The 15,065-nt window shown below is 49.4% G+C and overlaps 1 protein-coding gene across 7 annotated transcripts in view; it reads left to right on the top strand.

Moving 5' to 3' along the window:
• The window catches only part of FXYD6 (FXYD domain containing ion transport regulator 6), a 30,968-nt gene extending 17,797 nt beyond the window's left edge, over positions 1–13,171 (top strand). For 3 of the 7 annotated variants that reach the window (XM_027036617.2, XM_053204053.1, XM_053204054.1), the window contains exons 2-8: positions 7,529–7,591; positions 8,200–8,235; positions 8,339–8,413; positions 9,204–9,240; positions 9,952–10,001; positions 10,517–10,559; positions 11,854–13,171. In XM_027036617.2, the coding sequence (XP_026892418.1) occupies positions 7,534–7,591; positions 8,200–8,235; positions 8,339–8,413; positions 9,204–9,240; positions 9,952–10,001; positions 10,517–10,545 (285 nt within the window). In that variant the 5' untranslated portion in view covers positions 7,529–7,533 and the 3' untranslated portion in view covers positions 10,546–10,559; positions 11,854–13,171. Of the gene's footprint in view, positions 1–7,528; positions 7,592–8,196; positions 8,236–8,338; positions 8,414–9,203; positions 9,241–9,951; positions 10,002–10,516; positions 10,568–11,853 lie in introns of all 7 variants that reach the window. The other 4 variants (XM_027036616.2, XM_053204051.1, XM_053204052.1 and 1 more) reach the window with 2 other exon arrangements.
• Positions 13,172–15,065: the final 1,894 nt, after the last annotated feature.

Genomic DNA, 15,065 nt, shown 5'->3' on the forward strand with positions numbered 1-15,065 from the left:
AAGGGTGAAATGAAAACATTTTCAGTAAACAAAACCTGAGTTTGTAAGTAATAGATCTTTGTTAAAGAAAATTGTGAAAAGATGTTCTTCAGGAGTGAGGAAAAGGTCTTGATGCATGGCTGAGGTTCAGCAGAAAGAATCATGAAGAAATCAGTTAGTAAATACAACGTATCGGTTATCTCCTGCCGCATAACAAATGAGCCTCAAACCACAGCATTAGTTCTCTCAAACAGTTCCCGAGGTCAGGAGCGAGGGAGCAGCTGAGCTGCGTGGTTCAGCTCCGAGTCACTAACGAGGCTGCAGTCAGGCTGTCAGCCAGGGGTGGGGATCGTGTGGAAGCTGGAGGCTCTGCCTCCAGGCTCACTTACGTGGTTCATGGCAGGTCTCCTTCCTGGCGGGCTTCTGAACCGAGGCCCTCAGTTCTCTGCCGCATGGGCCTCTCGGCAGGGATGCTGGAGGAGCCTTAAGACACGGCAGACGCCTTTTCCCCTAAAAGCAAGCAGTTGGAGAGAGGGAGAGAGCAAGGGAGCAAGCACAAGCCAGAAAAGAAAGCCATCGTGCCTTTTATAATCTATTGTTTGTTGGAAGGGACATATCAATTCTGCTGTATGTTAGTGGTCACACAGATGGTGCAGTGTGGAAGGGGACTGTACAAGGATATAATACCAGGGGGTAGTGGGGACCGTCTTGAAGGCCGGCTACCACACATGCGAGTGAATCTAAACAAACATGTTTCCATGAAATATACATTCTAATATCTATGTCATAGAATCGAAAACGGAACTGAAATTTTGTACAACAGCACATGTATCAGGAGGGAGGTGATTTGTGTTTTTGTCTTTTTCAGGAAGGGTGTTATACCCAGTAGCTATGATACGTTCTAACTTTAGACTTTGTTAAATCAAAGACTGTCTTTGTCTGCTCAGGCTGCTACAGCAGAGTACCTTAGACTGGGGGACTTACAAACAACAGAAATTTATTTCTCACAGTTCTAGAGGCTGAAGTCCATGGTCAAGGTGCTGGCAAAGCAGGTTTACAGATGGCCATCTTCCCACTGAGGCCTCACTTGGGGGGAGAGGTGAGAGAGCTCTCTTTTGCAAGGACTCTAATGGTATTCATGAGGACTCCCCCTCATGACCTAATCACCTCCAAAAGGCCCATCTCTAAATACATCCCATTGAGAATTAGGTTTCAATATATGAGTTTGGGGGACACAAACATTCAGTCTGTAGCCAACACACATGGTAAAATTCCAAAGGTAACCACTAAAGGACTAGAAATAGCGTGTATAATTTCTTAACCAGTAGAGGGAGAAAGTGAATAAGAAAAAAAAAAAAATCTAAAAAAAAAGGTCAAAAGAGAAACAAATCAGACCAAATATATCAATAGTCACAATAAAATTAAATGGGCTAAACTTGATAGTTAATAGAAAATTATCAGGTGGAATTAAGAAAAAAAAATTTTTTTAAATCTAGGTCTTTGCCATTTACAAGATGATAAAATATCCGTACAACACATAAGGACACAAGAAGGTGGAAAGTGAAACAATTTAATCCAACCCATAGGACAATATAGCAATTTTAATTTTTCTGTTTAAATACTATAAGAAACACAGGGATACATATATAAATCCTTCCTCCTAGAGGTATCCTTTAAAGCACCTATTTCCATTGTTGAGAGGCCAGTCAAAAAGAATAAAGTGTGTAGGAATTTAAACAACACAGTTTAATGATCTTAATCTGATAGGCACATAAAACTTTCTTCCCAACAATGAAGGAATTTTTAGTCTTCTAATACATGGAATATAATTTTTAGAATAACCAACCATATATTAGGTCAGTACATTTTGAGGCATCTGTATCCTCAGACCACATTCTCTGACCACAGTGCATTTCAGCTAGCAGTCAATTAGGAAAGTAATTTAAAATCACTATACTTTTGGACATTAACATACACACCGCTTTATAACACTTGGGTCAAATAAGAGGTTACAGTGCAAATTTAAAGTACTAAGAACTTAACAATAAGCCGTAAGCCACATTTCAAAGTTCATGTGTTGGGGTAAATGTAGCACTTGGAGGATTACAGTCTTAGATGCTGATATTAGAAAACAAGAAAAGGGGGCGCCTGGGTGGCTCAGTCGGTTAAGCATCTGACTTCAGCTCAGGTCACGATCTCGCGGTCCGTGAGTTTGAGCCCTGCGTCGGGCTCTGGGCTGATGGCTCAGAGCCTGGAGCCTGCTTCAGATTCTGTGTCTCCCTCTCTCTCTGCCCCTCCCCCGTTCATGCTCTGTCTCTCTCTGTCTCAAAAATAAACGTTAAAAAAAAATAAAAAAAAAAGAAAACAAGAAAAGCTAAATATTAATGAACCAGGTATCCAACATAAGAAGATAAATATAAAGAAAGAATAATAGAATGAACCCAAAGAACATGTAAAGGCAGAATGAAGGATAATTTAAAACACAGTAAAAAGGATCAGCAAAACCAAGAGCAGGTTCTTGAAAAGACATACAATGAGTGAACATCTGGTGGAGCTGATGAAAAAAAAAAAGTCACAAATAACAACGTTAGGAATGTAGAAAAAGACATAACTACAGATCCAACAGAAGTTAGTGATTTCTAAGGGTAAGTATAAAATGCTATAAGCAACTTTCTGATAATAAATTTGAAAGCAGAAAAGGGCAAATTGCTATAAAAAATTATACTCATTGAATATGTTCCAGAGGAAGAGAAATCTGAAGAGTGTCATGGCCATTAATGAATTGAAAAGGCAATTGAAAATCCTCCCACAAAGAGAAGACTAAGTCATACAATTCTACCAGGTGTTCACAGAGCAGATTATTTCTGTCTTCTGCAAACTCTTCCAGGGAATAGCAAGAGAGGAAATACTTGTTCTGTGAGGCCAGGACTATCATGATACCCAAACCGGGCAAGGTCAACACAATAAAATATAAATTACGGCCCAATCCTACGCACATAAATGCAAAAACCTCAACAAGATAGCAACAAACCAAATCCAACAATTTATTAGGAAGACAATAATACATTGGTTTTATCCCAGTAGTGTAAGGATGATTTGACATTAGATAACCCATGCACATAATTTACTTCGTTGATGGATTAAAGGCTAAAAGCTATAGATCCAGAACATTCATTCATAATTAATGTACAACAGAAACATCTTGGAAAACCAGGATTACAGGGGCACTTATAAAACATTAGAAGAAATCTATTTAAAATCAGTAATTCCCTTCTTTTTATGGTTGAATGAATGATATTTCATTATATATATGTACATATATATATATATATAGCCATATTTTCTTTATCATTCCTCACCATGCACACAAAAGATAATTATGTGAGGTGATGGAGGTATTAACTGACCTTATTGTGGCAATATGTGGCAGCATAAACATGCATCAAATCATCATCCCTTAAACATACATGATGTTAGGTGTCCCATCACAGTAAAGCTGGGAAGAAATAAAAATAAACACACACACAAATTAAATACAAGTAAAAAATAAAAACCAGTAATAAGACTGCATGTGTGTGTATGTGTCCTGTATTACTGCCTCTATTCTACGTTTTACTCTAAGGCCTAGCAGTACAGAAGACCAGAAATAAAACCCAACAGTGTAAGCATTGGCAAAGAAGAAACAGTACTGTATCATTTGCAGATAATGTGTCGACAGAGAAAACCCAGGGGAAATCTGTAAGTAAATTATTAGAAATATTAACAGAGATTTAATGAGTGAGATTGTTGGGTTTAAGATCAATATGTATAACTCAATTGCCTTTCTCTGTAGCCGCGAAAATTAGAAAACACACATGAGATTGCATTTAAAATGGCAATAAGAAATATAAGGCACCTAGGGATAAATCTCATGGGAGATGTGCAAGACCTATATGAAAGCATTTATAAAACCAATATAAGACACTGAAAAGGATGTACAAATGGAAAGGCAGACTGGATAGTTGACTCAAGATAGGAGTCTCAAGACTCCTTTATGGATAGGAGACTCAAGGTTCAGATCCATTGTCTCAATTCCAGTGAGAATCCCAACAGCTTCAGATGAATTTGACAGGCTGATTCTAAAATTTATATATAAGAGCGAAAGACAAAGAGGAGGGAAGATATTCCTGAAGGAAGAGGGGGAAGAGGGAGAGAGAAGAAGTTTCTCCTACCACACGGGAAGATCGCTGTCAAGTTGTAGCAATGGAGACATGGATTCAGATGCAGGGACACACAGACCGACCCCTAGATCGAAAGGGAAGTTGTAGTAGCAGATACACCCCTGAATAGTAAAAATTGGATCCCTGCCTCCTGCCTCACGTGAACAACAATTCTGGGTGACATGAAGATTTAAATGTAAAAGACGGAGCTGTAATATGTCCAGAAGAAAATTCTTTCTGACTCAGGCTGACAGTATCTTCAACAAGACACGCACAAAAACAACACCGCGTCCAGTTACGTTAGCGTTCAGAAATTCTGTTCGTTGAAAAACAACAACAAAAAATGAAAAGCCGCTAATAGGGAAGAGACCTTTGCAGTACTTCGTGACAAAGATTTCATATCCAGAATAACACCTGAATAATACTAATAATGCCCAACCCATTGGCAAAGTGAGCAGAAGACCTGAAAGACACGTGACCGATGAAGGAACAGAAGCCCGACTCCTTTAATGAGCGAGCAGATTAAGACCGTATTTCACACCTCTAGATTGGCGGAAATTAAGCAGGCTGACCACGTCAAGTGTGGATAAGGATGCCGAGGGATAGGCACAGTCATGCAGGTGGTGTGGTGGGGTGTCGAAACGGGGTTGACCGCTTTGGGAAACAATCCGAAAGTATTCTGTGAGGTCGACAATTTGTACCATACAACCCAGTGACCACACTCCTAGGCCTGTCTCTAGAATATACATCTTCCTACTGCGGTATGACCTGTTAGTGGGTCTAACCATTTTATTTTAAAAAGGGAATCAGAACAGAAACCGTCAGAGGGCATCATTCATTTTAAGGTTAAGAGTTGTTTTGTGATGTTGTTATCCCCGGTATACGTGAATATGTATTTGCACTGGGTTCCGACGTAAAAAGTATTCCATGTGAAAATGATGGCAAAAAAAAAAAAAAAAAAATGAAAAAGCGTTTTACACTGTGCAGCACGCATAAAAATGTCCACAGCTGCATTATTTATAATCGCACAAAATGGGAAAAGCCAAAAATATCTCCACTGAGAGGAGAATGAACCAATACATGATAATTAAGCTGCACAGTGGAATACTACACAACTTTGGAAAGAAATGAACCGAAGGTTACATGTCCTAATGGGTGAATCCTAGAAACCATGTTGAACAAAAATAGCCAGTCCCAGAAGACTGCAAACAACATAGTATGATCATTACAAAGCTCAAAAACGCTCCACGACCCGCATCTTATTAAGATAATAGGTGCATGATGAATAGATTTTGAAGAAGAGTGGGAGGGATAGCCATACAGAGGAATATTACTCAGCCATAAAAAGGAACGGAGTTCTGACACGGGCCACAACATAGATGAACCTTGAAAACGTGATGCTAAATCCCAGAAGCCAGACGCCAAAGGCTACATAGCGTATGATTGTTTTACGTGCAGTGTCTAAAATAAGCGAATCCACAGATGCAGAGAGTAGGTCAGTGGCTGTCAGGGGCTGGGGGCCGGGGTGCAGAATGGGACCGATGGCTAGTGGGTATGGGGTTTCTTTTTGCGGTGATGAACATATTCTGGAGTTAGTGATGATGGTGGCACAGGTTTGTGCGGATACCAAAACCATTGAACTGCGTGCTTTGTATTTACTAAAAAAAATTTTTTGGATGTTTTTACTTGGAGAGAAAGCATGAGCTGGGGAGGGGCAGAGAGAGAGAGAGAGAGGGAGACAGGACGTGGGGCTCGAACTCACGAGCCGTGAGATCGTGACCTAAGCTGAAGCCAGACGCTTAGCCGACTGAGCCACCCAGGTGCCCCGAAAATTGTACATTTTTAAATGATGAGTTTCATGATGTGTGAATTTTATCTTTCATTAAGAAAAAATTCTTTGAGGAAGAACAAGGGAATGATGAAAAAACTGTATGGATATACGTTGTCCGGGATACTGTTTACCTCTGGGAGTGAGGCAGAGGGATGATTTGGAGGAAAATGTAGGTAAATGTAGCAGGTGCTTGTAAAGTTCTAGTTTTTAAGTTATGAGTGTTCATCTTATTACTATGTATGCGGTCGTGATACATATATTTTTATACGTATAAAATGTAAAACATATGTAAAATTGGAAAAAATTACAAATAATAGATGAGATGGCATTAGAAGCAAATTACTGCCTTTTGATGAACACCGAGCGGCTTTCTCCAAGTCCCCGGCTGGGTCTCAGCGCGACTCTGGATGCAGCTGTTCTGACCCCTGGTGGCCGAGAGGTGAAGGGCAGCTGAGGATGCTTGCGTGGGGACTGGCAAGTAATGGGGGCGATCCCTCAGGGCCAGCATGGTCCTGGCCACTAGACACTGGTCTGGGGGGGTCAGGCCACTGCCAGTCCCACACCCTGGAGGAAGACAGACAGCCTTGCGCTTTCCTGGTGTGGGTTTCTTTCTGCCTTTCCTTGATGGCTCTTCACCAAACATACTTCCTTAAGCCCAGGAGTGACTTGCGTGTGACTCCACTGAAATCTGTCCCTGGCCGCCTGCTGCCTCCATCCGGATGGCCCATCCTGGGGCCCCTGGCCCCAGAGTCCAGGGGCTCGATGAGCTCACGGACAGAAGGGGAAGGTCAGGATGCTGGCACTCAGAACCGGTCTGCACGTTGCCTTTGTTTGACCAAACGGCCTTTCTGGAGGATTATGAACTAAGACTGGAGGAAGAATTGGCTCGGGCACCTTAGAGGTGAGGGTGTCGGGGGCAACTTAAGGGAGAGCTGTTGGCATTTCAGGGTTTACCCTACGGAGACCAGTGAACAGCAAGTCTCCCGCCCCACCTGGCGGGCGGGCCGGGCTAGAGAGGCATTCGCTTACCTGCCCCATTTAATCTCCTAGAAGAACGAACTTCCGACCGTGGGTGTTGGCTGTGGGGAACCAGGCCAGGAAGTCCCGGAAGGATGGCCTGGAGAGGAGGGCGCAGCTGGGGTCATCACCAAAGCCTTGGGGTTTTCCGGCTTCGGCACCAGAGAGGCAGCGTGGTGGAGGGGTTAGGACCTGGGCTCTGCCACTCCCTATCAGGAGTCTCATTTAACTTCTTTAAACTGTGGTTCTTCGCCTGCAAAACGGGTCAGTCATTGCGCCTACTGATTGTCATAGTAGGCAGCTGTAGTAACTAAATTAATGCGTGCGGAGCCCTCTGTAAGAGCTCAGTAAGTGTCAGCCACTTCCATTGTGTGGCTTGAACTTTTACTGTGTGGAGGGTACTCGGAATAGAGCCGGGAGCCCTACACGGCCCCTGACCCGGCCGAGGGCTGGGGTGGGGGGTCTCCTGTGCAGAGACTCACTTTCCTTCCTTTGTCCCCAGACGCCATGGAGGTGGTGCTGATCTTTCTGTGCAGCCTGCTGGCTCCCAGCGTCCTGGCCAGTGGTAAGTACCCCTCCAGGTCCTGGCCCTTTGGGACATAGGGCTGGGGGGCTCTCAGATTCTCCATGTCTGATCAGTGACTCCCCTGTCCCCGCTGAAGTCAGCAGAGAAACTGCTGGAAGGCAGCATGTATTCACAGACCCTGTTCCAGCCCGTCTACCTCTCCTCAGAGGGTCCAGCAGGCTCTACTTTCAGGCTCTCAAGCACTCCAGGTCCCTGTAGACTTTTTGCCTGAACCTTGGGAGCCAGGCCTGCTCATCAGTGTCTAGATTCTGGCTTTGTGCAAGTCACATGTTCTTCCTTGGTCTCAGTTTCCCCACCTGTAACAGGGGGCTAACAGACCCTGCCTTTGGGGGATAATGTAACAATGAAAGGGGCAGGAAATGTGGATGTGCTGTGCACGCAGAATCGCACCAGGGCTCTGAGTGGTACCCAGTTCTGCTCTCGGGCTGGCCTTAGTGGGCAGGCCCTTCTGTGCTTCCCCAGGCACCTCTGCTTAATGGGCTCTCTCTCCCAGGAGTCCCTTTGTGGGAAGTGACACTGGTGGGGTATTAGGGAACCAGATGTGCAGCTGTCTTCCTCTTGCCCACACTCGTTTATTTTTTCAGCAGCTGAGCAGGAGAAGGAAAAGGACCCTTTTCATTATGGTGAGCGGTGATGGTAACCCGGGGGGGGGGGGGGGTGTGGCCCCGCCCAGGGACGGGAAGCCGTGCTCTTCCCTTCCTTTTGTCACCTCTGCTCCTTTGGCAGACTACCAGACTCTGCGGATTGGGGGACTGGTGTTTGCTGTGGTGCTCTTCTCCGTGGGGATTCTCCTTATCCTGAGTAAGTTGGTTCGTTCCCTGTTGGCTCTGTAGAGTGATGTCTGCAGCTGCCGGGGGAGTGGAGAACAGTGTAGGAGCCCGGCCGTGCTCTCTCGGGGGGAGAGAGAGATGGCCCGTTCTCCCTGTTATCTCCAGCACCTAACATAGTGCGGGGCACATAGTAAGTGCCCAGTAAAACAGGGCAGCATGGACAAAATAGGGGCACCTGGGTGGCTCAGTCGGCTAAGCGTCCGACTTCGGCTCAGGTCATGATCTTGCTGTTTATGAGTTAGAGCCCTGCATTGGGCTCTGTGGCGATGGCTTAGAGCCTGGAGCCTGCTTCCGATTCTGTGTCTCCCTCTCTCTCTGCTCCTCCCCTGCTCTTGCTGTGTCTCTGTCTCTCTCAAAAATAGATAAACATTAAAGAAAAGCGAACAAAATAAATGCTTGATGAAAACAAGGTCATCAGAAAGGGCAGGGTGGCTGTCCTGGTGCTGTGTCCAGTAGGCAGAGGTCAGGGAGTCACAGGAGATAGCGAGGAGCTGTCCTTACAGTGCTCTGAGAGAGGTGCCCCCGCGTTTGTTTTCTGCACACGAGAGCCTGGGCCGCGCGGAGCCCTCTGCACTTGCCCGATCAAGCAGACTGTGGTACGGCCATCATCCAGGCATTTGAATGTTGAACCTTGACCTCAGAAGAACCCTACTCCCACAGAGGATTGCTACATATAACTGTGCTTTTTATGTAGCCCCCTGTGGCAGCTTTGCTATGGTCAAACCAGGAGCGTGACCTTGGGTGGTTTCTTTGCCTTTCAGGTCGCAGATGCAAATGCAATTTCAATCAGAAGCCCCGGTAAGGATCTGTGGATATCGGAGGTGACGCTAGGAGGGGACAGGGCGGGGCCCCCTGGTGTGTGCCAGGCATGTTCTGGCATACACGAGGGCAAAGCATGGAGGGTTAGCCCCTCCTCTTTTCTGATGTATATTGAGATCAGAATTGTATACTCTCTTCTGATGTACATTGAGGAGGGGAGGGAAGAAAGAAGGTGTTGGACATGCGTCTGAAAGCCCTTGAGACAGTTGGGCTTGGGAGAAGGGAAGCAGTGGGCCTCAGAGCCTCTCGGGAGGTCCATCTCGTCTCTACAGGACCTGCGACGCTGTCCCTGCTCATCACCTGTGCATGGGGCTCTTTGGCTGAGGAGGAGCTCGGGCTCCGTCATTCACCTCTCCCCCCACCCCATACCCCATTAGTCTACCGCAAAAACCAGGGGCAGCAGTGGACCTCAGAAGTCCAAAGTCTGGCAGGACACGATGCCAGCCCCCAGGGGGCCCCAAGCCCCTCCTTCCCAGTGCACAGTGGGGCCGGCACTGACGGGTGCCTGCGAGTTCCCCTGACACCCCTTCAATCCCAGCTTCGCCCCCGCCCCCGGCCCCACGCGCCCCTTGGTGGAGAGTGCCACAGCCTTCCAGTGACTCGCAGGGGCCTGCTCCAGCTGGCCCTGCCCAGCAGGGACAGCGGGTTTGCCCCACAGAGCGCCGACGGAAGCTTCTCCTTCTCTTGCAGGGCTCCGGGGGATGAGGAGGTGCAGGTGGAGAACCTCATCACTGCAAATGGTAGCGGTCACGACCACCGGCCCGGGTGGGATAGAAGCAATGGGGGAGGGTCCTCGGATGGCTCCGGGAGGGATGGTGGTCAGACATCGTGGCCTCCCTATAGCCAACCGGACGTGCTCCTGTGTCTGTGCGGGGAGAGCGGTCTCCGGGGCCCCTGCTCTGGGCCGTCCCCTCATCTCCACCAAACCGGCTGCTACCCCTGACCGCCGCTGTTTATAGGGCATGTGCTTTGTGTCGGGCATGAGACAGGTGCTTCATAGAGCCCCCTTCGTGTGCGCACAGCCCCGTGACAGAGGCTCGCGATCCGCATTCGATAACCCAGGGACTCCGAAAAGTTAAGGAATGTGCCCAATTCCTATAACCAGCAAGTCTGTCTGACTCAGAATCCTGCCAAGCCCCCTCTTTGCTGCACGGTTCAGACTCCTCCAGCGTCAGGCCTGGGCACGGCTGCTGCGGCAGGTGGTCCGTGGGGGTGAGGGGTCCATTCACTGCAATCTGTTCCATGTTTTTTCCAGCAACGGAGCCCCAGAAAGCAGAGAACTGAGGTGCAGCCCTCAGGTAGGAAGGTAGGATCCTGTCTTCCCGTGTCTTCCTCTGTCTCCGTCACTGTTCATTCCTCAGGGAGGTGCTGGGTCAGCTTTTGCAGCGGGCACAGCGTTTATTCTGAGCCAGGCTGGGGAGTCTTGTGTCTGAAAGGGCAACGGGACAGATGGACGGAGACATCTGAGGGCACCACACATGCGCGGTGAAAGGCTGGGGAACAGGGCTTCTGCTTCTGCACGACCGGAGGCCAGGTTAATGGAGGGTCACCTTCCCTGCGATGGGGGCAGGACTTGGGAGAGAATGACAGTTCGTGAACTCCTCCTAACATCAGTGTAGCTCAAAGATAATGGCTTTTAGCGATTGTTCAGAAAGTAGCTTAGGGCCGCTTAAAAAACATCGACACTTTAGAATCAAACTTGCTAACTCTACACAGAACTAGGGAGAATAGTGTATCTCCCCCTTCCCCGATGCCAGCGTTAGCTGTTCTCAGTTCTCAGCTGTTAGGGGGACCGTATTTAGCATTTGCTTCCGTTGTTCATTGTAGGGACACGGGAGAGGGTTTGCCGTTAAATGTCTTAGTTTTCAAAGTGCTGCCCCGCACAGACTTGCCTGAGCCTACCGGAAGAAGCAAGTAGGGCAGGTGGGATGGAGCCCCACTTTATAGATGAAGAAACTGAGGTCAGAGAGAACAGCCATCCAAGATCGTGTTATCACAACAGCCTCGTGAGTGGGCAGCGCGGGGCTCAGTTTGTCCATCTCCTAGACGGGGCTTGGGAAGGTCAGTGATCTCCTACACACGAGGTGGCCCTAGATGCCAATCCAGGAGTCAGGTGTCCTGGCTGGTGGCTCGGGGTTCTGTCCGTTCATGGCCACTGGCAGGTCTGATCTTGGGGGTGGTGGGGGGAGGCTCAAGGGAAGGAGGCTTGGGGTTTGTTTTTGGTTTTTTGGTTTTTTTCCTAAACTAGGGCTTCCTCAGAAACCCTGTTCTCTCAGGTCTCAGGATTGTGAGCAGCGACTGGGGGTGTCCTGAAATAGAAACCCCGGGTTTAACAATTTTCTTTCCATGTCTATCAGGTTCTAGCCTTCCTGGGAGAAGCACTTCCCTGGGCCCCCCTCCCCCTCCCAGGCCCCTCCCCCTGTCCCTGCATTTCAGCCTCGTCCTCCTGTGTCACCGGGGACGTGAGCTCGGAGTGGGTCTCCTGCGAGTTTCACGGGGGCACAGGCGCTGCGTTAAGGCAGGGAGACAGCCAGTAAAGATGCCAGAAAGGAGGCAGAGTTGAGGTTTAATTTGGATTCTCTCCCCCTTTAGCTCCCAGAACCTGAAAGGAGCTGCTTGAACCTTTAGACGCAAGTGTTGAGGCTTAAGAACACCGGCCACTTCAGCAGCAGATCTTTCCCCAGGAGAAGCCAAGAGTGTGTGTGTGTCCCCCTGCCCCTTCGCCGTCCCCTGGAACACGATCCTCAACTTAACGATGCAACTGACACCCGCCTCTCCTGCCCGCAGCCCGCGGTCTCGTCCACGTCCTGTGACGTGTCTGTTGTGTGTTCGATGACTGTGATCTCTGTGGCTGCTTGTTTGTGGATGATGTTGTATTTTAGTGACCCTGAACTCGCTTTCCCGGGTGGGTGCTGAGCCATGTCACCGTCAGCCCCTCCCTGCCCCCCTGTGGCCCCCACCACCATCATCTCCCACTCCTGGGAGTCCACTTTTCCCCTGAGAGACCAGTCCCTTCTCTTGATTTGGGGGTGGCTGTAGGGCTAGGGGGTGTGGGCAGGGGTCTCCAGTTGTCTTGGGACTTGGGAAGGTTTACATCACCTCCGTGATCATTTTTCTTGGCCTCTCTTCACTTCCTTCACAAGAACCTTGCTTCTGTATTCTAGTCCGGACCCAGGTCTGTTCTGAGGGTCTCTTGGCAATTGGGAGGTTCACGGCAAGGAGCTGGTGAGCCCAGCTTTGCCTCCAGGCAGGCTGTGCCCCTTCCACGGTCCTTTCCCTCTTGGGGCTTCCACCCCGGGGTCCTCATCTGCCCTGCACCGTCGCAGAGCAGCCCAGGATCCCGGGCCCCAGGCTTCTAGTCTGCCCCTGGGGAACGTGCCCCCTGCATATCTTCTCAGCAATAACCCCATGGGCTCTGGAACCCTGCTCCTCTCTCCTACCTTCCCTGCTTCCCAGACTCCCAGCTACAGCCCAGCTCTTCTGGACTCAGACTCCTGTCCCTGAATGAGGTCTCTGGTAGGCAGTGGCTGAGGGGCTCCATTCTGTGGGGGCCAGCAAAGCAGCAGGGAGAGGAGGCGTCCTGTGCTTCTCTGCCCGCGTCCCGTTGGTCAGGGAGCAGCGATGCCTCCCAAGCCCTTTGCTCCACCTGTTACTGGTTAGAGCAGCAAGTGCAGCGGCTACACGTGGCTTAGAGACCCGGGGCAGGTGGGCACAGCCCTGCTGCGGAGGGAACTGCCAAGAGGTCGAAGGTCATACAGAATGGAAAATCCAAGCAGACCCCGCCCCTCCCATCCATCGTGTTCTCGTGGCATCCAACCAGACGTGCCGCCGTGACCGGGCCGCTGTCCTCTGTGCTGTGATCGATCCTCTCCACAACAAAAGGGAATAAAACACCATTTGTTTCCTAGTGGCTCCGAAGTGCTTTCCTTTGTGTCAGAGAGCTGGAGCGTTTGTAGGGCCGAAGGGACTCGGTCCTTGGTCAGAGGGAGGAGGTGACAGCTGTTTGGTCCAGCTTAGCTCCTCCCCTCCCCCCGGACCCCTTCCCCCTTTCCTCCTCCCACCTCCCCCTGCTCCTGGGTCGGCGCGCCCGCGGCAGGACCTGAACCTTACGCATGTCATGGGTTCAAGCCCTGCATGGGGCTCCATGTTGAGTATGAAGGCTACTTAAAAAAAAAAAAATACAAAACTCTGGAGGCCACGTGGATGGTGTCCATAGTGGCTCGTAGGGGGCAGGGGTCACCCACAGTGTCCTCCCAAAGACACTGCAATTCAGTCTTTGGAAAAGTGCTGTTGGCCAAACACAGATGCAGGCTGATTCTCCCCGAGGTCGCTGCTGCTCACCGTCCTCTCTACGTGCTTTGTGTGTCTTTATCTGAGACGGTTCCTAGTGGACAAGGACTATGTCTCGTTCTAAGGTAAGAGTGCCTGGAACACCTTCACCCCGCCCCCCCCCCCCAAATCTTCAGAGTCCGTCTAGAGTCTGTGAGTAGTTTAGGGCTGCAGAATTGGCAGGTGCAGGTCCTGAGGGACTCGGGGGTCCAGTCACCCCCCTGGCTGCCCCCGGGACACTTCTGCACCTGCCTTTGCCCTGTGTCCCCCCAGGTCTTTGAAAAGACCTGGGGCTTATCGCTGAGATCAAGCTCCACATTGTCAACTCCGTGATCGCGGAGGCTACACCATCTCTGGTCACACCGAAAGTTTAAGCCAGCTAATGAGCACCGTTTGTGGGAACACTCACGGGTCAGGGAATTACAAGGCTGACAGCAATTTCAGAGCTTGGCCGGATGAAGACCCTCCGGGGCCCCAGGAACACAAAAGATGGTGGGTACCTCCCCACATTCATTCTTAAAAATAAAACCTTGAACTCTAAAAATAAGTATGAGGAAGTATAATGGGGGAGATTTGGGTTTTTCTCATAGTAATCATGTTATCAACTCTAGGGCATTCTAGAAAATAGTTTTCCCTTCTTTGCCAGACTCTCAGCGCCCGCTCATCTTTCCCCCGGACAACCCAGTCTCATTTCTGAGGTGGGTAGGATGTTCACACTTTAGAGATTCTCTGAAATGTTTGTGACTGGTTGAGGTCACACGGCTGCGAAATGGAGGGGCTAGGAACCCGGCCTAGGCTGTCACCGAAGCTCTCTCTGGCACGCCATGTGACCTGGCTTCCTTCTGCAGGGGAGGGCTGACGTCCAGGGGCAGGGAGAGGATCGCCTGGCACGGTGTGACCACATCTGGAGCCTGGCTGGCCCTTCAGGGCATACGCTACCTAGCCTGTGCTCTGGGGAGGGTCTTGTGGCCTGGAAACAAGACACATAACGAATAGTCAAAGGAACTGGTGATCAAAATGATGGCAATATTATTATTCATAACTAAATAAAGCAGCTAATACATCGAGCACATGCTATTACCAAACATGGGGCGGACGATGTCACATAGATCAACTCGTTCAGAACTCATGGCACTACCTGATGGTCTCCTGATTTTACAGATGGGGACACTGTAGCTCGGTGGGACTGGCCTGAGTTTGTGCTCCGAGGGGCAAAGCCAAAGTCCAGCCCGGGCCCGCCCAGCTCCAAGCCCGGCTCACTCTGTGCTGCAGAGCAAAGGGCTTAGACCCATCAGGTGTACGTGAGAGGAGGCAGAACTTGGCCTCGTGTGAGGCAGTCCTGGGTTCCCTCAGCTGTGACAATCCCCAACCGGAGTGGCTGTCCATCTGGAAGTGTTCAAGACCCTCTGGGCAAAAATGGACTCTGCGAATCTGCCCAGGACGGCCTAATCTGGCCAGGTCCGGGCTCCGGTTGA

The sequence above is a fragment of the Acinonyx jubatus genome, chromosome D1 (genome assembly GCF_027475565.1).
Source record: "Acinonyx jubatus isolate Ajub_Pintada_27869175 chromosome D1, VMU_Ajub_asm_v1.0, whole genome shotgun sequence".
NCBI lineage: Eukaryota > Metazoa > Chordata > Mammalia > Carnivora > Felidae > Acinonyx > Acinonyx jubatus.